The sequence below is a fragment of the Gobio gobio genome (assembly GCF_949357685.1).
Source record: "Gobio gobio genome assembly, chromosome: 2".
NCBI lineage: Eukaryota > Metazoa > Chordata > Actinopteri > Cypriniformes > Gobionidae > Gobio > Gobio gobio.
Window position 1 is genome coordinate 18,087,894 of NC_137098.1, and position 26,259 is coordinate 18,114,152.

Sequence of the window (26,259 nt, forward strand, 5' to 3'; positions counted from 1 at the left end):
ATAAAACTACATTTAAGAGTATACTAAAAACATAATTATAATTTAATACATATTTAATTAATTAAACTTATATGCATTTATTTACCTTTATTCATTAAAAAGTGTTAGGCTATATCATCATTAGGCACACAGCAGTCACAAATCATTAAAAGTCTAACCTGGCAGTGATTAAAAAAAAGTATTAAACAACAAACAATATAACACAATATTTATAATTTTATTATACATTTTTCTCTTAATTCATTAAAATGCATAATAGCAGCATCATATGCATACAATTCAAGTCTTCTCAAAACGTATAAAACCTAAAAGCCAAAGAAAGAAAACATCAGACAATATAACAAAATATCACTATTAAATACTGTGGTAATGCTGTAATGTACCTATTGCGACATTCCCTTCTCTGCCTCCTCTTATAAAATAACATTTTTATCATATAGAATCTACACATCATTTCCAACGAAAACTTGTTTAGCGTAAAACATGTTGAATATTAGCAGACAAGCAGTCGATTCATTAAATGATTGGCTATTTCCTCACAAAAGCAATTTATTCAGTTGAAGTGAAGCCTCTTCTCCATTGACATCCATTAAAAAAAACGGCATCCGCAGCGTTAGCATTAGCCATTGTGCTTTTTTGGCTAAAGGTTGCAGGCTTGCCTTCTAGTGGCTTTGATCCCTTGTTAGTTCCCTTAGTTGATGATTACATTCACCTGTCTGTAATTTTTTCCCCATTATTATTCCATGTATTTAAACCCATTTTGTTTACTCTGTTGACTGTTCCATGTCATGCAAGTTATGTTGTTGCTAGTTCTTCTGTGTATTCCGGTTCTGGATTATTGGATTAAAGACTGTTTTTGTTATATTCTTTGGAATTGTGCGCGTCACTGCAGCAACGCATGACAATAACCGCATTTTTCATGAAGTCATCTAATGTTAGTATACTTATCTACGTGAACTATGCTGGGGGGAAAAGTTGTAGGAATTACTTTTAAACAAATTTCACTCAGAAATTACAAGTACGTTTCACAAATCGTTACAAAGAAATGGCAAGCAACACATTAAACGTGAAATGAAAGGTCCCATGGCATGAAACTTTCATTTTATGAGTTTTTTTTTACATTAATAAGAGTTCCCCTAGCCTGTATATGGTCCCCAAGTGGCTAGAAATTTTGATGGGTGTAAATCGAGTTCTGGCTGTCTTTCTCTGCCTTTGTGTAAATGAGAGCTCAGACGAGCCGATCTGAAATCTTGCCTGTTATGTCGTCATACCAGGAAAGGTTACCCCCCCTTCCTCTGTTTGCCCGCCCAGAGCATTCAGAGAAAATGGCTTCAGTTTATGTCAGCACAGGCTTTACAAACAGACTTTACGAAATGGATTCGACAGCACCGCGACAAACAGTGAGTAACAGTGTTCATTAATACCTGATCTGTGATCAGTGATTTCTCTCAACAACTCAGTACAATAAAACTTCCTCCAGCTCTCCGTCTCTGGTTCACAAGTGCCCAGTCAGTCTCTCTCTCTCTCCAGTGCGTGCAGTGCCTCGCTAAACCACGCCCCCTCCGTAACATAATCTAACACTCATTTCAAATGCAAAGATGTCAGCCAATCACAACAGTAGGTGTTTTCACTGAAGTCTCACAGCAGAATGCCCTGAATGCCCTTGAAACAGGGCATTCAGCCAGAGGAGTAATAACAGTATAGAAAAAATGCCTTTTATTCCTAAATTATGTCATTTTTTATGTAAAAATCATACTAACAATATAAGTACACCTCAGGAAACATTATATAATAATAGAAAAATGCCATGCCATGGGACCTTTAAATAAGATTTTTCTTGTAAAACTTTTTTTACAGTGTACTAAAATCACATTTTTTATTTGCATCATACTTCATCATAAGTGGCCTGTTCATAAAATATGGCCAATATTTATATTATATATATATATATATATATATATATATATATATATATATATATATATATATATATATATATGAATGATGTACAGTGTCATTTACACAAAGACAAAACACCATCAGGGTCTTACGTGACTCTAAAATAATGCAATAAACATGATCTAAATAACAGAAAATGTAACGTAACTTAATTTACATTACTGATAACAAAAATGAGAAAAAAAAAACTTTTTATATAAAATGTGATGTCATTTTACTGTTTTTCACTTAATTACATGGTAAGGTTTTACTTGCAAAAATCAAAGATCAAAGATCAGCTCCCTAGTTCAGTAGTCAGGGCACTGATTAGGGAGCCAGCCCATTGACTTATGTCCTGATCAGTGCCCTGACTACTGAACTAGGGAGCTGATTGAGACGCACCCATTGGATATGGTAAGGTAACTTACAGTTGAACAATTAATATGATTCTACTGTAGCATTTTACAGTATTTTTCTGTACAAATTACAAACATTTTTACAGTGTATTTATGGAGTTAGTTGGTGTTACTTCCATTTACACTCTTTTCTGTATAGCAAAGTCATCATACACATTTTTTTTCCCATGCTGTTTAATGTCCGCAATATATACATTTGCAAAGAACTTTCCTGGAGAGACACTTTATTATCCCATCCACATTTTAATCTCTGAAAAATATATTGCTGGCTTTTCGTTGTATGCAAATGCTGCCGATCCCATAACGGCCTCAATTTGCTCTGACCTTTTTACTACGACGCATTCATACACCTTCCACTTGTGCGTTTTTGGGTAATTGGCCTCTGAAATTAGAGAGAAGTGTGTGTGTGTGTGTGTGTGTGCAAAGCCCCATTTCTCACAGAAATAAATTCTGTGGTTGAGATGGAATGGAAAAGCAATGACAGACAGTGATTCATAAATAGGAAATTACTCCCTGCATATTTCATACAAGGTTCCTGTGTTGGTCATTTTTCCTGCACAATGTTCTGGCTGATGCCTGATGAAATATTTACTGTAACTAGAGACAATTACTAGAGAAAGACAGAGCCAGTGCGGCCATAGAAACATTGTAACCTCCTAATGGGTCACAAACAGAAAATGGTTGCCCTCACTTTAGTAGGCAATCCATATTCTAAAATGACATAATATCGATGGTTTTCATAGATGTTGCCATTTTTCTCCAAGGTGTTCAAGGAGAATTGTTTAAAAATTGAAGCTGGAGAGACATTGTGCACTTGTTCTTCCAGGCAGCCTGGCGTTTCAATGAACAAATTTGTAGTCTTGTTAAATGAAAGTGTAGTGTGAAATTAAACATGAAACTATTTCCCGTCTGGGAACTTTAAAGCAGAACATGTCCCCTGAAGAATTTATTCCGTAGAGAAAATGATACGTCCTCTGAAAAGAAATATATATATATATATATATATATATATATATATATATATATATATATATTCCCCTAACAGGAGACGCACTCTAGAAATGGAAATGTCCTTCGCCAAAGGACAATGTGTCACATGAAGAGGAGTAATTGTTCTGACAACTGAATATGCACCCTAACAGAAGGAGTATGACCTTTGAAGAGCAAGAGTAAGTTATCTGTCTAATGGTTAAAGATCTAGGCTAGTAACCCAAAAGGTTGTGGATTCAAATCCTGGAAGGACGATTCATGACCTGGAGAGTAACCAAGTTCCCCTGCCGCCATTGTGTCCTTGATCGAGGCACTTAACCTCAGGTTGCTCCAGTGGGACTGTCCCCATAATAATTGTACTGTAAGTCACTTTGGAAAAGACAAATAGCTAATTAACTTAGATGTATTCCATAAGGGCAGACAGATCTTGCATAACTTTTCTTGACCTGCCCACAATAAACAATCTGCGTCATTTAAATTGTTTTTTAATTCAACCAACATTTTTACTTTATGGGCAAACAAGACCTATACATGTAATGTGACGACATAAACAGCATTTACAGAGTCTAGAATGCTTAAACACGGTAAGGTGGATGGGAATATGCATATGGAAATAATATACAGATGACAATATGAATAGTACAAATACACTGTAAACTAGGGATGCACCGAATCTAGATTTTTGGGTTTCGGCCGAATACCGAATCCACTGGTTAAGATTCGGCCGAATCCGAAACCGAATACCAAATCCTACCGCCATCCTCAGTCCATTATCACAGTAAACACATTAATGAAGTAAACAACGTCCACAGTAGGGGTGTAACGGATCGCAGTTGACCCACGGTTCGGCACGCACATGACCCGCAAATTTATTGCGCATTTTTTTAAACTTGTGGATTAATCTGAATTGTTTAGTGATCGCAGACTAAAAGACAGTTTTTCTGCCGATATTGCTTTTTAAGTGATCTCGTTCCTTTAAACTCGATGCTGAGTTTCAGAGAAACACATGTGTTCACGATTTCAAAACACGGCCTCATGAAGCTTCGAAGCATTATGAATCAGTGAGTCGAATCATGATTCGGATCGCGTGTCAAACCGCCAAACTGCTGACATTTGGCGATCCAAACTGCTCAATCGACTCACGGATTCATAACGCTTCGAAGCTTCATGAGGCCGTGTTTTGAAATCGTCATCACTATATAAGTCGTTATTAAGGGTTTTTTTGCGCACAAAAACTATTCTCGCCGATTCATAAAGTTATTTTAGAACCACTGTAGTGTGATGGACTTTGTAACGACGTCTTTAGTACCTTTTAAGGGTCTTGAGAGTGAACCGTGCATTGTGCCAATGGAGGCCTTTCAGAGCCATCAGATTTCAACTAAAATATCTTAATTTGTGTTCCGAAGATCAACGGAGGTCTTACGGGTGTCGAACGACATGAGGATAAGTAATTAATGACAGAATTTTCATTTTTGGGTGAACTAACCCTTTAACCTATAAACCATATAGGTTATGTTAACACCAAAAGTTTTAATGTAATAAATGGAAAGCAAATGAAAATTGTCAGAAAAATGATCCGATCCGTGACTCATGATCCGTAGTGTGATCCGAACCGTTAGTTTTGTGATCCGTTTCACCACTAGTCCACAGCAGTGTAGGGATGCTATTGACCATTTAACCGTTAACCGAAAGTAAGAACTTTGACCGATTAATACTATCAGTTAAACGGTTTAAATGTTGTGTTTGTGGAAAGCAAAGAACAGCACAACGGACAGCGCAGGAGGCGCGCGTGCTGCGGAGACAGAAGGATTTGCTAGGTTGTTTTCTGCTGCGGGTTTAACTGTCAACAGGCTGCTCTCCAGACTAACCCACATCACTTAGACATGTTACTTAAAAAAAAAAACATACAAGGTGTGGATTGAGGTACTCTAGGCCTGCTATTTTTATTTGACATTTAAAAAAAAAAAAAAAAAATGATTCCGGTTCTTCAAAGCTTCAAACGGATTCAGTGTATTTTTATTTTGTCATCTTAATTTTGTCATTATTTAAGTGAAAAATATTTAGTGAAGGCCTATTTATTTTATTCTTTTTATTTATATTTTATCTGATCTTTATGCGGCTGTTTGCACGGTCAAAATAAAATACATTTTGGTTGCTGTCTGTAGATTCCTTCATGCACAACTCGTATTCTTTGGGATGTTTCATACGCAAATGTTTTAACAGCGACTGTTGTTTAGGGTCCAATTGCCACCACGAGACAAATCGGTAATGCAAATTGAACATGTAGCTCGACTTGAATCGCCTTCTTTTGACTTAAAGTACTGCCACGTTTTCTGTTCATGAGTTTAATTTTCACTTTCAACGGCAGCGTCATTACGTTCGACCAGCACTGGTGCAAGCCTAGGGTTTGGTTCGGCAGAAACCGAACCCCGTCAAAAAGCCCAATTTTCGGCCGAACCCGAATCCTAGATTCGGTGCATCCCTACTGTAAACCCTGTTGTCAGAACCTAAAAAAATTTGAGGCAATCATTTAACTAACTCCAAGATTAAGTCAAACTTTGTAATTTTGTACTACACATGTAGTCTATCATCGACCTAAACACAGGCTCTACTGTTAACCACAATAACCTTCAAAATTGCAACATAACATAAACCCCATATAAATCCCATAACAGAAGATTAAACCTTAAACACATCTCTCCCTAACCTGTATTCTGCTTATGCAGTTTGATCTAAAGCATGCTGGGAACTAGAACTCTGCTGCACTCATTCAGTTTAAGTTCAGCTTAATATAATCAGATATTGAGTTAGCACTTAACTGTTTTATATTAAGTACAATACACTTTCAGTTTTATTTGAGTGATATAAATTAATTTAATTTGGTTAATTTCTCTATTCATGTTTAAGCATTGTAAGTTCTATATATGGTTATTTTGGGGAGGAGACAGGGTTTCTAAAGGGATTTTGAGATCAGACTAGTGAGACCACAATAATGAGATCAGACCATTGAGGTCAGACCAGTATAATCCTCTGAATGCACACATTAAGATTTGTCCGCCGACCACACACCTTTTGATTGTAACATTTTCACCGTGAAACAAGATACATTGGCCTATACACCCATATTGGCCTCCCTTCATTGGCTTCTGGTTTATTTTAGGATTGATTTTAAGATTGTAGTGCTTGTGTTTAAATCTTTAAGTGGGCTAGCTCCAATTTTTTTTTATTTTTTACAGGCTAGCTCCTGATTTTATACAACCACCTGCCCCGTCAAGAGTACTCGGGTCTGCCAACCATTTGCTTTTGGTTGTTCCAAGAGCAACGTTAAAAAGCAGGGGAGACTGTGCTTTAATGGTTGCAGCCCTGAAACTTTGGAATAATTATTTTTATTCCATGATGTTTAACTCAGTATGAGAGCTGTCATGTGTTTTTTATTTTTTTATTTTTTTATCATATGTGTTTGTTTGTTTTACTGTGTTGTACAACACTTTGGTAAACACTAGTAATTTTTCTTAAATGTGATTTATAAATAAATTTGAATTTGAAGTCAGACGATTAAGACCAGACCAGTGAGATCAGATAAGTATGACTAGACCAAAGTTCTGATTTAGTATGCAGTGTGCCGTTTATGATGTACTATTTTATGTAACAAAGAAAATTAAAGCTCCTCCTAACTAGAGTCATGAACTCTACTGAACTCTCTCTTATCTATAAAAGTGTCTTCCTGGAAGAGTGTATGTTTGAGGATGATGTGCTCATTTCCAGAGAAGCATAGGTGACCCTGACACCCACCTTTCCCACTAGTACCAATTAAAACTCCCTCAGAGTCAGATTTATTCTTCTGCTTTGCTAAAGACACTCAGGTCCCCTGGTACACACACACACACACACACACACACACACACACACACACACACACACACACACACACACACACACACACACACACACACACACACACACACACACACACACACACACACACACACACACACACACACACACACACACACACACACACACACACACACACACACACACACACACACACACACACACACACACACACCTGTTCTGTAAAGAGCTCTTCAGGGTGTTAGAAGGTAGATAACCGCTTCTCTGTTGATTTAAATGACTTTTTCCAGTTTAATGCGGCGAAGGCTTGTTAGGGTGACTGAGGAACGTGACTGTGGCGTGAAGATGTAGAGACTGTGGAGTGTGAATCTGTAACTGATTTTTGTTTTGGTAGGGTGAGAGTTTTTGTGTGAACACTAATCCCAGAGGGTTTCCTGTATACATCTGCACATATTCCTTTTTTGAAAGGACATCAAAACCAGCACATACCATATGGGTTACTGTCCTGTGGAAATTGAGCACAGTGTCACATTTTACAGTTTTTTTATTTGGCTATAGATTTAGTCTTTTGACTAAAATGTCCTTTAGACATTCAAAATTGTGTCACTTCATATTCATTAGTTTTAGTCCATTTTATTTGAACTGAAAGAGCATGGCATAGTTTTAGCCTCAGATGTCACGCCCACTGTCCGTTGGCTGAACGTCTGATGCATATGGCACGCTTATCTGGAAATACTTCAGGAGTTTAGAAGTCCTCATCTGATTGGTTGAATTCTACAGGATGTCCACGAGACGTGTGTTGCGTTCTTTAATGGTCCGCCTGGAGACAAATGCCGTGACCCTAAACTCCCTCGTGGAACAAGAACGTCGTTGTGTTTACAATTGTGACAATGAGCGCTTACCAAGATCAACTAAACGCTGGATTTTCAAAAGCTGTATTATGTGAAGTTTGCGGATCCATTGTTGCAGTAAATTTGAACAACGTTTATGAATGAATAATTTATAGATGCATGCCGGTCTGTTATTGCAGGGACATCGACTTTACATTTTCATGCTCCTAAACATGACGCGGAACAAAACGAACAGTTTTGCGTTACATGTCAGTCAAACGGGCAGACGTTTGACAGCTAGTGATTGAAATGGGTACTGCAGTCCAAATTCTAAATGTCGGAAAGAGTTGTTTCCCTCAACTCCCTCCTCCTCGGACTCGATGCTTATGCGGGTTGCCAGATTGAGGACATGCAACAGGAATGAGCGCAATTGACAATGGAAAGCGACAAGCCGTTTTCTGGCTTGTATTGCTGCAATACACTGTGTTTCCACCAGCTGGCAACCCAGGGTGCCAAAATACTATTGGCTAGATTGGTAGTGGGTGGGATCACACAGTTTTTCGGAGAAACAAGTATTTGAACTTTTATACAAACATATTATATTATTTTTCTGCTTTAGTACAGTCATTACATACAGCACCTATAACTCTTTATCAGAATTTTCCGGCAATGTTTTCACTGTTATATGGCAGGGGGCGCTATTATGAATCTTCTGAAATAGCACAGAATCTCCGGATCCAAAAACAAGCAAAGAAGAAGCAGAAACGAGCAATAGAACACATGTAATCTGATGCGATCATCAAAAATTAAACAACATATAAATCAAAACTGCCTAAAGTTACCAAATGAAATGTCAAACCCAAGGAGTATGTACAAATATGTACTGTATCAGAAAGTTTATTTAGTCAACTTTTAGGAGAACGCTAACTAACAGACATTTACTGAAAGCCTGGAAACAGTATTTTATGTGGACATGAGGAGGGAATTGTACGTCTTTATGAAGAAAAAAAAAACACTGAGAAAACAAAAACTGTTGCATTGCACATCATCTATTTGTGGGTGCTAATGGAAATCGGAGTGTGGGGTCTGATAGCTGCTACTGGGCACATCTGAATTCAACAATGTTGATGCGAATCTGATACCAGAATGGCTCAGTGTAATGAGAAACTCCACTTATTGATCACACACCCACTCAAACTGCATGATGTGATTATGGTTTTCCCATCAGGATGACTGTTGGTGGTTGTTAGACATTATTCTCCTTGACAAACTAAAATAAGATTGGACCTGGAACTGAAACAGTTTCACTTCCGATTCAAAAAAATAAATAAATAAAAAAGTCGCAATACTAGTTTTACTATATTGGCTCCTGTGCAGGAACTGAAGTTTATATGCACCAAAGACCAAGATTAGTTTTGTGTTTAGTTAATTAACTGTCTGTCGATAATAAATATCCTTTTTTTCCCCTCTCCACAGGAGTAACAGTTCATATTCCCATAGCAACGTGTCAACTGCTGATAATGAGTCTCCTGACACAACTCAGATTGTTACTGTGGAAGAACTTTACTCTACGGAAAAGACAGAAGGTACACACACATAAACACTTTATTTTGGGAGCACAGCATGAAACTGGTTTGGACACAATGGCCATTGCAATACTTACTTTGCTTTGCATCTAATGTCAGTCATTGTTAAAAATCTCTAAACTATCAATATTTTTTGCAGATGTTTTCTTTAGTATGCATTCTGTATATCTTTGTATATCTTTGTATATCTTTGTCATTTACTTCAGTAGTGATGAAGTTACAACTACCTGGAGAGCTGGCCTTTTTTAGTCAGTAAAGCCAATTTTAATATAATACAAATAAACAAATAATAATACAAATTAAATTCAACTTAAAAGTAATTTTACTTTTGGGATGGTTTCCCATTACAGTAAATATAAAATAAATAAAATAAAATAAACAAAATAAAATAAATAGAATAAAAGCACTATTTTTACTAGGGCTGCACGATATGAGGTAAAGCTGCGATGTACGATAACATTGTTTAATATTGCGATGACGATATGACTTGCGATAAATATTCAAATGTGAATGTTAGCTATACTGTTCCCATGTCTTAGTGCTTTAATAGGTCGTGTTCAGTGTTGGGCAGTAACGGAATAGCCTACACGTAGTGGCATCACGTATTCAGAATACATATTATGAGTAACTGTATTCCGTTACAGTTATAATTTAAATAGTTGATATTTAGAATAGTTACATTGTTGAAATCAATGGATAACATTAACGATAATTCTCTGTTTCATGAGTTTATTTACTCTCTAAATAAATTAAGGCAACTCAATGCATTTCTGAGAAGCCCTAAAATGAAAACGAAAAAATGCACAGTTTGCGTTATCAGTCACAATGGAGTCGGAAGAGGAGCAGCGGGAGCTAGAGGTAGAGATGGAGCCAGAACAACAGAGCCAGGGCAATAAAGAGTTTCTATCTTGTATATTCAAACAGCATTTCATATTAAAAAAAGAGAAGGGAGAACGAAATATAACACTGCAGTGTATCTGTGCAGTGGCGCGGTGGTTAGGGTGGCGGCTACACACGCACGCACGCACACCTATATTATTTATATAGCCTATATTATATATATAAATTCATCATATATTCGTTAAATATATTATTCGTTTATATTTTTTATTTTCAAAATGTAGGCTATTTAATTGAGATTGAGGTGTGTGTATATATACATATATATACCTCAATTAAATACCTACATTTTGAAAATAAAAAATCTAAAGCTCAAACATGCGTGTTTATTTTAGTAGGCCTACTTCCGTCAGGGAAACAACATACCACAGTCTGTAAAACATTTAAATAAATATCTGTAAATAATCGAAATATAAATAATACCTATAAGTTAAATATTAGTTAAAGAAAATGTTTTGTTTATATTTCCCCATAGACGTGCGTCATACCTCTTTGCGCTGAAAAGGATGACACGAGCAGGAAAGAAGCATTGTTTTCTAATATCTTCATGTTTTCTCCTGATGTTCCAAAACTGATCGGCTGCTTGTAGTAAAATGTGAAGAACGAAATTATCTTCCGCTGGGTCAAGAACTTAGGTTTTGTTTGATTATGCGCTGTGAGAGAAAGCGAAACTAAAAATCTCCGGCGTGTATGAAATGCGCTCTACACAAAATCTTGACCAAGTCTATTAGCAAGCACAATAAAGTAAAGTTTGAAGTAAAATGTATCTGTCCTACTCCGTTTTCTACTTTACCACAGTAAATGATGCGAATATAGCCTACTCCTAAATAAATCAAACAAGGAAGAAACGTTTAATCCCCTGTCAGAGACGTAAATGAGGATTTGGGAAAATAAATAAGAGATTTCCTGTCCAGTAGAATAAAATGGAGTAAGTCTATTGTTAAATTCGTGGAAAATCGTGTGACCAGATAGCAAAACGCAAGCAATTAAACTTAGGCTAAATTTGGCTCACCACACAAAGCTTCCTCTCTCGTTCGGCATGAATCCATATGTTTCCATGGCTGTGATGTAACATTTAATTGCGAACATTTAATATTATTTATTTTGTAAATAAAGCTTTGTGCTTCACTCGTGTCATAATATTCACGTAAAACAGCTTCACAAAAAAAAAAAAAAAAGTGTTTTGGCCGACCACCGCTGGTGCTTCTGCTTAGTTGACGTGCAACTTTACATTCTCCTATGCGCTGATTTACTAGAGCCGTTGGCCCCGTTTGACGTCAGCTAAATATTTGATAATATATGTTTAGTAAGCAGGATTTGATGGCTACATTCCTACACTTATAAAATGCAATTCAATGTGGAAGGAATCCAAGTATTCAGAATACGTTACTCAGATTGGCGCATGTAATAAACTGTTTTCCCTTATTCATCGTCTCAGGCTGTCTGTCGCGATGTGTTCATTGCGCGAGTTCATATCGCGATGACGATGAAAATTCGATGTATCGTTCAGCCCTAATTTTTACCCACTTTCTTCCAAATATTAGGCCCCTCTGAAGCTTTGGTATAATTCAAACACTGCCCTTTAAATGGGTTATGTTTATACAGCTTTTTTTAATTATCACAGTTTTATAGTTTTACACATAATTAATATTTCTATGATGAATTTTCCTATTTTAAGATTGAAAGGGTGTGGAACAAGGGTAAAACTAATACATCTTTAAAGGGGTGATGAATTGAGAAATCAACTTTTCCTTGAGCTTTTGATATATAAAAGGTCATGGTAAAATAAGCATATCCTGTAAGTTTCAGAGCTGAAAATTTCCTTGTTAGTCAAAGAAAAGCTTATATTGACACCAGGCCCAGAAAACAATCGATCTCAGAATATGCCACACCTTGACATCATCGTGTGGTGAAACACCGCCTCAACGGAAAAAGAACAACGCATGATTCTGTTGCCACGCCCGCCCACTGACTCGTGCCTGAGATCCTTAATTCGGATTCCAATATTATGAATGCATGGATGAACTTTATTTTTAATGAATATCCAGCTCATGTGGGGAAGACATTGCGCGTTTGTTCCTTAATTTCACCACGTATTCATTTGTAAACAAGAGACTGGATTTGCAGACAGGATGAGATTACATTAATGAATGAAGCAACACACTAATGTGAGTAACATTTTTTTTTTATATGTGATTGTATTGCATTGTTACAGATCGTTTGATATCTATTGATTATGTGTAAGTTTCTAACTGAACATACCTTAACACGCTGTCAAAGGCTGAAGCATCCTTTATTTGTGGTGTTATTGGTTCATTGCGATTCGGGATCAGACTCCGACATGTATGGACCAGGGCTCGCAAAGCCCAACGTCCCAGGGCTATGTGTTTTCCAGACTGGCTACCAAACGTAATCCCGGCCTGCCAACGGGCTATCTTAAATAGTGAAATAACATTCCTTTCTTGATGTGCGTTGTTCACTCGCTTGTGCGCGCGCGTCTGTGTGTGTGTGTACGGTTCGCACCTCTTCGCTGGTTATATCCACCGATCGGGTGGCCAAAAAATAACATTCCAATCAATCGCAGGTGGATGAGAGATAAATCGTTGTGTTTGTTTGATAAAGATATTTTGCAAGACCTGTGGGCGATTCATTCCTGTTGCCGTTTTCCCACACGCTTTCAAAACAATTCCCACATGTACTGAAAGGGGAGCTGAAGCTCATTAAATATGCAAATCTTATCCAATCCTAGCCGTGGGCATTTACTTCCAAGTCTTCTGCACGCCCATAAAAACCGAGCGTTCCAGGAGAGAGCCTCAAAACCAGGGTAGAAAATAGCCTAGGCTATTACTTATTCATTATGATGTTTTTGAATGTAAAAACCACACTAATGTCATAAGTTGACCTCAGACAACAGTATACATTTCTTTTTTTAAAAGCCAGTTCATGACTCCTTTAGAAGGTATTTAAAAAGTAGCCAAAATAAAATGATGAAGGCACGGTAAAAAGTTTCTAATACAGTTTTAATATGACTTTCATATAACAACGACAGCAAAAAAAACAAAAAAAAACCCCCAAAAAACCTTGAAATCTGTTCAATCAAGCCGAGGGACATAAAAGTCCCCATTAAAGAAACACCAACAAAATGTTGGTGAAAAAAAAAAAAGAAACACAAACTGTTGTTTTTGGAGAAAGAGGAGGCTCTTCCTGACCTGGAACAGGTGTGCGTAAAAACAAGCAGATTTCATTGGTCTTTAGAGAGTGAAAAACAATCTCACCTTCACAAAAGCTGCTAGACACACGCTTGGGATTATTCATCACCTGGAGGAACAGCAGCACAGCACTGACTGTCACATTTCAGAGCTCCTCTGGAGAAAATGATTGATGAGGAATGTCACTTTCTCAAAGACAGGAAACTCAGAAGATGAGAGAGAGAGAGTGAAATCACACACACACACTAATGATTATCGGGTGTGTTCAGTTCATCTGCTATGGTAATGCCAGCAATAAACATGCCTGTGGTGGGTAGCATAAAACAAGTGGTGTAAAGTTATTTATTAGATAGCGGTGGTCAAGCAGAGCATATAATGCACAAAATAATGTTCCAATTACATGATCAATCTTATATTCAAATCTGTGTACAATCGCTTGTCCCTCTTGTTATTTATAAGTGATTTGTGTACTTTTTGGATGTTAAATCATCTCAGCTCACCCTCAGAAAAAAGGTACAGTTGAGGTACAATTTTGTTCCTTGGGGAACAAAACATATAACTGTACCTTTTAAAGGTACACAATTGGTCCTTAGGGTACAATTATACCATTGTTTTCCTCTACTTAGAGGTAAAAAAAATTTACCCTTAAGGGTACCACACCAGTGATGGCCAAGGTACAATTTTGAGAGTGTTTAATGTGCAGAAATTACCCATTTATTAATTTATCGTTTGTTTGAGCAGCCCAACATGTCAAGTTTCACTGAAAATTACACTTAAAAATTACACTTAAAATCAATTAAATAACCTACCTCACCATCACAGTGTGCGCACAGTGCCATCAACAAGCTTTGTTTGGTTACGGTAGCCGTCGGCAGCGTTGTCATTTTGTTTTTAGACCACAAAATCAACAATGTCACTAAAGAAGTGTGTTGTGAGGGAAAGATAACCTTATTCAGCGTCCCAAATAACCGTTAAGGAAACAGTGGATGCAGTTTGTTTCTTATTATACAGTCAATCTCAAAGCTCTTTCCCGTTTTAGATGTGTTTTGTGTGTTTTACCAATGCTGCCGCTAGTCTTGCTGCCACTCATTGGGCGCAACCACAGTCACTCCGGCCACCGGTGACGTCACGCACATACCCTCTATAAAGTGAGATTAACTACAATACAATAACCTACGATAACCATTATATTTACACTGCACACACAACACCTCTGCACTTTAGCCTACCCATATGGAAATGTAATATATGTGCACTTATGAAATATCAATATATGCAATATTTGCTCATATAAAGTAAAAACATTTATGAAACCTATTAGAAATTAGAACAATTCCATATATTGACATATAACTATTTTCCATATATGGACCCACTTTATATTAGGTGGCCTTAACTACTATGTACTAACATTTTAATTAATAATTTGATACAATGCACTTATTGTGTACATACATGTTTTTACATTGTACTTACATTTAAAAAAAATACCTGCATGTAATTACATCTGTAATTAATTTCTGTAGTTACATTTGTAATTACACAGTTGACCCTTCCCTTACACCTAACCCTACCCTTAAACTTACCCATACCCCCACACCTGTCCCTAACCCTACCCGTATCCCACCTCAATATCAGCAAAGGTATTTTGCAATACATTTTGAACACAGTAAGTACATTGTACTTATTTTTTTTATGTAAGTACATAGTAGTTAAGGCCACCTAATATAAAGTGGGGCCCCATATATTATATATGTTCAAATTATATATGTGACAATTTACTGTCACTAATATGCAACTGATAAATGTCATAGAGTCTTTGTATATATTTTATGTATAAAGCAAATGAAATTTAAAATATAAAATATTTGTAATGTTGCTTATTGTCAGGAGAGGCAAGGGATGAAGAAGGACTCAAGGATGCAGAGGTTAATAGGCTTTTTATTAGACTTCAAAAATAAACAAACAAAACACAAACAAACCCCTTCATGCTACACAGAACAAAACATGAAAGTGCGCGGCTGATGATGAGCACAAGCCGTGTGCTAAACAAACAAACACATCGAAAGAGACAAAAAGAGTGTGTATTGCCCAAGCAAAGCTACTTGCTCACACGAAACCAAGCGAATGCTCATACTGTATGCTCACAACGGGGGGAAAACACATGGAGCATTAATGTCCGAAGCCTGAACCAAAACCAAACTAGAATGAAATGCTAGGATCCAAACACCACACAAAGCAATTCACACAGACTATACATTATAGACTATACACACACTGTGTGTGCTAATAATGTATTGCCTTATATGAAAAATATATGACATCACTACTTGGATATAGGGACATATATGTACTAGGGCTGCAACAAATGATTATTTTAATAATCGATTAATCTAACAATTATTAGAACGATTAATCGACTAATCATCGATTATTGTCATTGACATAAGCTTTTGAAATGGTTGTTTTAATTAACGTTGAGCCAAGTTCTCAGAACTCAAAAATTAGCTGCATTACAGACAAAAAATAAATAAAAAATAGATGTTTGAATGTAAACATCTCTTGGCAGCAGTATTAAGAGCTTCATTTGTAAAACAATAATAGGCACACTGCTTTTCTTAGAACTGAAACAGAAAAAGAGGACATTTACTTCAGGACACAAAGAATGGTAAAAATATTAATCTGCAAATGACATTGCAGACAAAATGACATAATATTAATCTCTTACGTGATAATTGAGCTGACAGATTCTCATTCACTTTTTAATTAACAATATGAAAAAGTAACTGACATGATATTCTTCCTAACATCGCCTTATGTAAGTCTTCGTGCATTATGGAACAAAATACAGGCAAGTGATGAGACTATAATACCTAATAGTGTTATAATAATAAAAACAGTCCTGACTCCAAGCTCGATCAAACTTTATTCTATGCTAAATAAATCATCACATTACTGTAATTATATTATTATTGTTAATATTATTACAATTATTAGTAGTATTGCATTCTCTAATAAAGAGATTTACAGCTAGTTAGTAAGTTGTTTCCTCTTTAAGTGCTCCAACATGCACGTTGTGCTCCTGTGAAAAGTTTCACCTTGCACGTCTCAATCAGCTCCTGGTTCAGTAGTCAGGGCACTGATCAGGACAAGAGTCAGTGGGCTAACTCCCTGATAAGTGCCCTGACTACTGAACTAGGGAGCTGATTGAGACGCAGCCTTAGTTTGAAGTTTTGTGAAACTTTCCCACATCTTGCTAGTTCAGATTAGTTTGCACTCCGTCATTCACGCTGTGTTTTGACTGTTTTCTTCGCGCTACAGCGGCGTAGCGGTCAAATCACGATATTGCAGGCCCTTACATTAGGTCATATGAGATCAAACGACTTCTCGACAACAAAGATATTTGTCAACAATTTGTCAACAATGTCGACTAATCGTTTCAGCCCTAATATGTATATATATTACATTTCCGTATGGGTACTCCTGATTTCTTTCAACATGGGGACAGGAGAGTTGTCAATGAATAAATGGGGAACAAAGTAACTTGCATTACTTATTTGAATACGTTACTTATTTAAGTAACTTATTTAAGTAATGCGTTACTTTACTAGCTACTTGAAAAAAGGTAATCTGATTACATAATTCATGTTACTTTTAATGCATTACCCAACACTGGTGGTCATTCATATTACATTATCTGCCAATACTTATGTTGTCTTTGAAATATGGTATATATATATATATATATATATATATATATATATATATATATATATATATATATATATATATATATATATATATATATATATATATATATATATATATATATATATATATATATATATATATATATATATATATATATATATATATATATATATATATATATATATTGAACAGACATTGGGAGAGTGTGCATCACTGGATTGGCCATTTTAAGAGAGCATGTGATTGGATGAGCTGATTTCTGAGCAGAGTATACTTAGACTGACTGACTTTGTGGAGACTGTCGGGTATTTAAGTGGCCTCACTCATGTCAAGAGCAGGCGCTCAGTGAGCTTCTCCGGGTGGGCGGAGACTTGATTGGAAAACGGCCTCCATTGGAGCACTTGTGCTGCTCTAATGGTCTCTCTGATGGTCTGATCTGCAATTACAAGAGCGAGACAGACATATAGAGAGACATCTATGTGCATTGAAGAGCAGCCTGTCAAAACAAAGTGCTTAATGTGTCGAAAAAGCAGAAATATGAACGTGTTAGGTAAAAGAGTTCACTGAGGTTTAAAGTCTTATTAGGACATTTAGCATGTAAACTAGTGAGCTTACGGGGAGAGTTCACCCAGAAATAAAAATGTGGTCATCATTTACTCACCCACAAGTTATTCTAAACCTGTATGAGTTACTTTCTTCTGTTGAACACAAAATAAGATATTTTGGCAACCAGATTTTCTGGTCATTGACTTAATAGTAAATGATGACAGAATTCAAATTTTTGGGTGAACTATCCCTTTAGCCAATTCCCCACAGCCATATCATTAACGATTCACCTGTCTTCATGCTCACCTGTCTAATGAGTTTCTAATGAGACATGCTCAAACTAATGGAGCCTGCAGGTGAGACGATGAGAGGTGAAGAGGAAAACAATAGCTATGTAAATCTGGATAGTTCACCCAAGACAAAAAATTCAGTCATTAATTTTTCACCCTCATGCCATTATGAAGCCATATAAATTATTGCATGAATCATAACAGGTGAATTTTCCAAGAACATTACGCTCTCCTACAGTGAAGTGATGAAGCACAGACAGTTTGCATGTAAAATGACCCTGTAAGTGCAGCTGCTTTGATTGCATTTTTATTGTGCCTTGGAGGGCATTGACATGTAGCCTTTCATAATCGGATAGCTATTCAATCAAGTATTTCTGTTCAGTTGTGGGCTGCACGCAAACATACACCAGCACAAATGCAAACAAATGACTGGTGCTGTTAATGAATCATTCAAGGAGACCTACCATTTTGAATCCTTCATGGAACAAACTAGAATAAAAGATAATACTTTGATTCATCAATGACACATTAAATGAATCAAAAGTGACAGTAAATACATTTATAATGTTACAAAATATTTCTATTTCAAATAAATACTGTTCTTTTGAACTTTCTATTCATCAAAGAATCTTCAAAAACATTGATATTAATAATAAATGTTTCTTGAGCTGTAAATAAGCATATTAGAATGATATCTGAAGGATCGTGTGACATTGAAGACTGGAGTAATGATGCTGAAAATTCAGCTTTGCATCACAGGAATAAATTATATTTTACAATATATTCACATAGAAAACAGTTATTTGGAATTGTAATAATATTTCACAATATTACTGTGTTTACGGTATTTTAGATCAAATAAATGCAGTGAGTATAAGAGACTTCTTGTTCATGCTCAATAGCTTGTTGTGTTGCCCTGCTCACTTTTCAAGAAAATGACTGTATCACCATTTTTTTCACACCATTCAGATTTTCAGTGACAAAAACAAAGCTGTCATTTAAAGAGCCACTGCCTATGAAGAACTTTTCAAATAAGTCATTTATGAGGCTTCAATGACAGTCAGATGCTGCTTTTGAAGGCAGCTGTTTATGTAAGCAGTAGACAGCAGTGCAGTTCACTCAGTTTAGGAACAGAGATAACATCTGTATGTCTGTGTTGTGCTACTGTTTACAGCAGTGAACACTTCATGCTTTTGTTCAAACAGTCTTCCATTATGCGTTTTCTGGCAAAAACAGAGATCTTACAGATTATTTAGTTGAGAGTCTTGTCATGTTGCCAAACTCTTTTTCTGGGTCTCGTTCAAATCGACTCACACAGTTGACTGGCAGTCAGAGAAAAATCACTGCGTACAGTAACTTCAGACTTCATCTGATCCCGAGCCAAACTTCACAACATCAAAGTCTTGATGGAAAATAAATGTTCAGAATTTGCATTTCCGAGTCCATGGAGTCAGTTCAGCTGTAGAGCACTTTAATCAGAGCTGTGATATCGCTCTCCAATATTGCGATATAAATCCAAACTAAATGCAACATAATTGCCATAAAAATGCATTAAACCTACAATAAAAGGTATGCAAATTTTAATCCATGAATACATCATTCGGGGAGCCAACTGGTGATTCATTCATTCTCCCTTTATTTGCTTGAAAATCATTATAAAGAGGATGGCTTGCTTAAATATGTGAGAGACCTTTTCTCTTATTTTACTATATTACAAGAACAGCATTGAAATGATACTGATACAGTATATTCAAAACAACCAATAATATTTTAACGTAACACTCTGTCACAAAATATTAGTAACCCTCTGGTGCTGTTCAGTCATTTTTAACGGAAAAATTAAAAAAAAAAATTTTTTTTACTTCATCGAAATGGTATGAAACTTGGTTAAGGTTTTGGCAATGTGAACATACACACTGTGAACACACACATTCTTGAATATGTGGTTTACAGGTAATATGTGGTTACTCTCCATTGTCATAATGGTTTTTATACTGTACAAACCATATATTCTATTCCCATACACTAACCCTAATACTATATCAAAGAAAATGTTCTGCTTTTTTTAAATAAAAACAAAACAAAACAAAACAAAACACTGTTTAGTATGTTTTTAAGCCATTTGGTTTACAAGGACACATGAAGTGACCTCATAAACCATGTTTACGTTGTAATACCCATGTCATTATACACATTTTTTGTCCTCATAAACTACACACACACACACAACATGGTGGACATGGACATGATTTGAAAAGGTTAATTGGTCCTGAAGTTTTTTTACATTTGTACTGTTTGCGGTCAAAAATAACCACAATGATCCCAATGAATGGGAAGTTAATTTCCAAACTTAAGTCTGTGCACCAAAGCATTCAATAAACTGACTTTTTAAGACAGTTTAAGTTGGAAATTTCATTTTCAGGTCCATGCTCAAATAGTAATTAACAGGTAATAAATGGATCATAAATGTTCCATAAATATAATTGAATACCATAAAATCCCCCCAGAAATACAAATATATATATATATATAAACATTATCAAAGTAAATACACATTCATTTCCTTAAAAAAAACAAAACTTTTTTGACCGCCACGCAAGCAGCACCAGAGGATGTGCCATGTTCAGGTGTTTTTTTAATCACTGGACGTACTGTTGGAAAAAATAGTAATGTCATTATACACTAACTTGCTGTTTTCTTGATTAAAAAATACTTTAATTGCATTAAATATTATATTAAGTACATTACAAAAAATATTCATAAAAATAGGTCCCAATGTACTGTGTTAGTATGAAGAAACTTTTTGTATTGATTTTTTTCAGATGTTTTACCCATATTATAAATTACACATTGCATTGTGTGATGTGTAAAGAAAACGCTCATATGTCCTACAGCAAAAAAATTATCAGTATTTTTTCTGTTTTCTTCTAAGTGTATAACAAAAATTAAGTGGAATTTTTTAAATATAAAAAAAACACAAAAAAAACACATTATCGTTCATGAACAAGATGAATGATTATCAAGACATGAATAAAACTACAAATTTCCAGTCATTTTGTAGAAATCACGTGCTTCACTTATCTCCACCCGCACTGTTAGTTGCTACATCGCATGTGCTTGTTTGCATAAAGTTAACATTTTTAGGCTTGGTTTCACAGACAGGGCTTAGATTAAAGGGATAGTTCACCCAAAAATGAAAATTGGATGTTTATCTGACTACCCCCAGGGCATCCAAGATATAGGTGACTGTTTCTTCAGTAGAACACAAATGAAGATTTTTGACTCCAACCATTGCAGTCTGTCAGTCGTATAATGCATGTGAATGGTAACAGCTCGTGTACAGACCTCACGCACCGGAAGAGAGGTCTGTACACGGAAACTACTCACAAACCGATCGTTTCTTGTCTTAAGACATCAATGTGTCGACACAAGCCGCAGGGTTTAATTTGGATTAGCTTTTATAAACGTGCCCTAGAAAAAACATGTGCATCTCGAGACAAAACAATGGCACGGACATATTTTAAGTCAGTGCAAGTTGCACATCAGTTAAAACAGCTCAAACATGCATTTCAGTCTGGGACTAGGTTTAAGCCTTGTCTTTGAAACCGGGGGCTTGTTTTTCCATACCGAGTTTTTGGTCTCTAATGTTGGTGGTTCCTACTACAAGAAAAACAGGTTTAAGAGACCAGTGTGGAGCCAATCCCCCAAAATGCACAGGAAGCCACCAGACCCGGCATCTTGCTGGTGAAAAAGGGACAATCAAGTGGTACAAGAGGGGTTAATAGAATCAATGAGCCCTTACAGTATACGCTCATGAGCAGGTCATCTTAACAAAGAGAGAGCTTGTCGTCTTCAGCTGGATTTTGGCTGGATTTCCTCTTTGATAACTGAGGTAAATCCTCCAGCAGATGCTAATTGAGTGACCATATCTCAGATAAAGTAGAAGGGTCTCTCTCTCTCTCTCTCTCTCTCAATTTTTCATCGTTGTATTCCTCTCTCTATTTTTGCTCTTGAGTCCCTGGACAAAAGAGGAGGGCAGGAAAAATGTGAAAGGATTATATATTTTTTTCCTCTTAGTGAAGGATGTGAAAATATGTGCCCGCACACTCTGTTCTTAAACCCAGGTGATGCAGTGATTCACACAATGATTCTTTTAAACGAATTCTATTTATTTGGTCAAATTGACAGTTTGCAAACCAGTCAATTGCAATGCAGCACTGTATTGTTATTCCTCAGACAGTCTGGGTCGAGTTTGATCCAAACTAAATATTGAACATCATTTTCTTTAGCAATTCGTTCAACTTGAACCTCTTAATTTACAGACTCCATTCAAACTTTCAAACTTACATGTAATGGGATGTTCAGCATTCAAAATGTAACCGGATAATGTAAGTCAGGGGTGCACAATCCTATTCCTGGAGATTCTTGCTAAGTTCAGCTCCAACCCTGACCAAACACAACTGAACCAGTTAATTGAGATCTTCATAGCTGTGTTCGAAATTGCCCCCTACACCCATACTCATTCACTTTTCCCTACATCCTCTAATATAGCCCATTTGAAGGAGTGAATGAAAACGAGTGAGTGAAATTCGGACACTAGTTTGAGCTTGCTGTTTAATAATCATTGGAAACGTATCAAACTAGCAGCTCCAGTATTAGTGAAAAGATTTATCTCTGTCATGGAAACAAGCATGTATAAACCTTATTAAATAATTTAATAATCAATTAAAAGGGAATTTATACCTGTATGATATATTACACGGTAGCCACATTGGACCAGTGGTTTGGAAAATGGATGGATGGACGATTCAGCTGTGGGCGCCATCAAACACGGGAATTAATTCGGCATGATCCTCACAGTGCATTATGGGTGTTCTCTAGCCATTGAGCGTACATCAGTTGTACACTCGTTATTGCGGTGCATTATGCGATTGAATGTGAGTGTATTCATAGTGCACTATGGTTTTGGACACCACTACAAATGGCTGTCCCCTAAAATAGTGCCCTATTTAATGGAATAGGGGGCAATTTCGGACAATGTGTCGTATCAGGGAATCAGAACCATGCAGATATAGATCTCACAGGATCTGGCACCTCTGATGTAAGCGATGTAAGCAATTATGTCTTTTGTAATATTTCCATATAGAATTTTTATTGATCTATTTGTACAGTGTATTGTGGTTGGTCTCGTCTTCCTTGTGTCTAAAGACTGTCACCTTGTGTGTTGTTTTTTTGTGCACAGATGCAGAATGCCAATTACTCTTAAAGGGTCATGAAAACCTTTAAAAGGTTTAAAGGTTTATTGAAAGTATGCTTTATGTCAGCTGGTAAGAGAAGAGGCAATGTTTTTTGAGCGCAATTCACAACCAGCGATATTTCAAGGACAAATTTGTCCGAATGTGTCACGTGCAACATGGTTTCGGTCTTCCGACCTTTTGATTTGGATTAATATGTGAAATATGAGAGAGCTAACGCTGATTATTTTGAAGACCCAGAGAGTGTGCGCAGGGGAGGAATTCTCTGATCGGTCTCTCTGTCACTCAGTCACAAGCGCAGCATCTGTTCTACATCGCTCGTAAATCACAATAACTCATCAAATTAGGCTTTGGCGGCCGTCAAAAAATGTTCAATGCAGGAAAAACCCTGACTTTGCAGTAATACCACCTCCCCTCGAAACATTTAAGTTACTTTGCAGACATTGCGATCTAGTTCGCGTGGCAAGCGTGAAATATCTCCTCCACACAGCCGAGTCTCTTCTAGCATGCGACACACGTGAAGCTGACGAATGACGTCGGTTCTGCTGCGACGGAAAAAAACACCTGGATCGGCTTGTGGATCTGTTCATTTTTCCGATCCCCGATCCAGCTATTTTGTCAGTATCGCGGCCGATATCCGATCCTAATATCGGATCGGTGCACCCCTAATCTTAACGTTAATACGTGTTTCCCGAAACGATCTTAGTTAAGAGTACCTTCTGTAAGTCATTCTTTCGTAAGGTTGGTCTGGACCACTCTTAGCTATATGTGTGTATGTCTCTTAGCTAAGTGGCCACCACTGTTTCTTTACATCACAGTCTATATGAATATAATTCTGCTAATTTAAGTGTTTTCAAGCAAAGAATACAATTGTTATTACACTGATGGTTGTTAGCTTTTTAATTATACTATCCAAAGGTACATCAGCTGGCAAACCATTCTATTTAAAGGGAATGATTGTGGAGGGGAGTTTGGTCAAATTATGGCAGTGATACAGCGAATAGTTGTGCTAAATAAAAGACGGTGCCGTCCGCGGAGCCATTTCACAAAATTTGCACAAAAACTTTAGTCCCCTGGCTACCATGTCAGAAGGTGCTTTTATTGAGTAGGTCATCCAATAACAGAAATTAGTGATTTACACCAATAATGTGATGCGGGCAATTAACCCTGCTCGTGGAGTAAATGAAGACCATGGCAAAATATATTATGATAATATAAATGGCATACTGCCAGTTAGAGTAGTGGGTTGATGCATGATACGTTTGGGCATGAGAGAGTGCGGGTTCACACAATCATTTCAAAATTATATAAAATATCCACTGTTGGATTTAGTTTGCAATTTGGATTATATTTATAAGATCTCATGAGTCCTGATAAATGCAATTTCAACTATTTCTGAAGGGCTTCTATAATAAAGAACACCGCTTCCTCACATAATGCAGTTAAACAGCCCCTGCATAGAGTGAATAATCGATTTTTGAGCCATTGATAAACCAATTCAGCACCGCTGCCACAGAGAGCACCTGCTAACGTGGCACTTCAGAAAGTATACCTTAAGCAACCTCCTAAGGTATAGTTTGGGGAACACGCCTAGAAATGGTATACCTTTAGTTAGTTAAGTTACACCTTTAGAGTCTTCGTAGCACGCTAAGAGACAACATTATTGGGAAATGCAGCCCTGTATTAACTTCTAAACTTCATTATCTGATGTTTTGGTGGCTTCAGTCGAATGCTGTCTCTATATGCTATCATAATTATCGTAAGTTTCTAGTTAAAAATTGGACATGAATGCTCTCTCAATTTGTATTTACCACTGGGAAGCTCGGGATAATTTTGATACCCAAGTTCCCTATATGGGTGGGCCATACAACTTTACACATGGCGGAGGGGAGAACGATTGCTGCTGTGATTGGTATTCTTTATTTGTTCAACAACAGCTACATTACCTTATCTTGTTGTTAAAGTAGAGAATCTTTTCAAATATGAGTATACATTTGAAGCATATTGTATGTTTATACACAGCGAAATAGCTTGCATTTGACTAGGGCTGTGCAATTAATCGAATTTCGATTTCGATTTCGATTTTGCCTCCCAACGATCACCAAAATAGTACAATCGAGAAAAAACGATTATTTTGCCTTGCGTTCTGAATGAAACGCGCATGCGCTCATCCGCCCCTCCCGAATTAAGCCACAATCTCTCTCACCCAGTTCGTGAGTCTCGTGTGCATATCATCCGCTGGAATTTAAAAACTCGGCGCGAGTAAAGATGGCAGAAGGAGGGCAGTTACAGCAGCGTTTGGTGAGCAAAAAAGGCAAAACCAACTCCGTTGTCTGGGAACAGTTTGGCTTCGAGGAATCAGACGACGAGCAAAAACATGTTACGTGCAAGATTTGCTGCATATAGTGGCTGCAACGCAAGGGAACACCGCGAATTTGTTTAACCACTTGAAAATTAAACAGAGTGACCTATGACAATCAAATAAAGAAACAAAAACTGACGAGAGCAGGGGTGCCGTGTAAACGTCCTTTTTTCCCCTCATATTTTTCAAATAATTCTCTCTTTGTAAACTTTGTTCAATGCATGCGAGTGCTGCCGTATGTTTGAATATGACCAGTCGTTTTCACCGTCGTCACCCGGGTTTAGTGCCAGAAGACGCGAATGAGAAGCCGCGCGCGCTGTGAGGAAATGTATCTGTATCTGATAATGTATCATCCGAGAGCGCGCACGCGT

At 36.8% G+C, this 26,259-nt stretch overlaps 1 protein-coding gene across 1 annotated transcript in view; it reads left to right on the forward strand.

The window, feature by feature from the left end:
• The window catches only part of LOC307122629 (retinal-specific phospholipid-transporting ATPase ABCA4-like), a 101,570-nt gene that overhangs the window by 17,125 nt on the left and 58,186 nt on the right, over positions 1 to 26,259 (forward strand). Inside the window, exon 2 of the mRNA XM_079810741.1 lies at positions 9,506 to 9,615. Within this exon, the coding sequence (XP_079666867.1) occupies positions 9,550 to 9,615 (66 nt within the window). The 5' untranslated portion in view covers positions 9,506 to 9,549. The remainder of the gene's footprint in view (positions 1 to 9,505; positions 9,616 to 26,259) is intronic.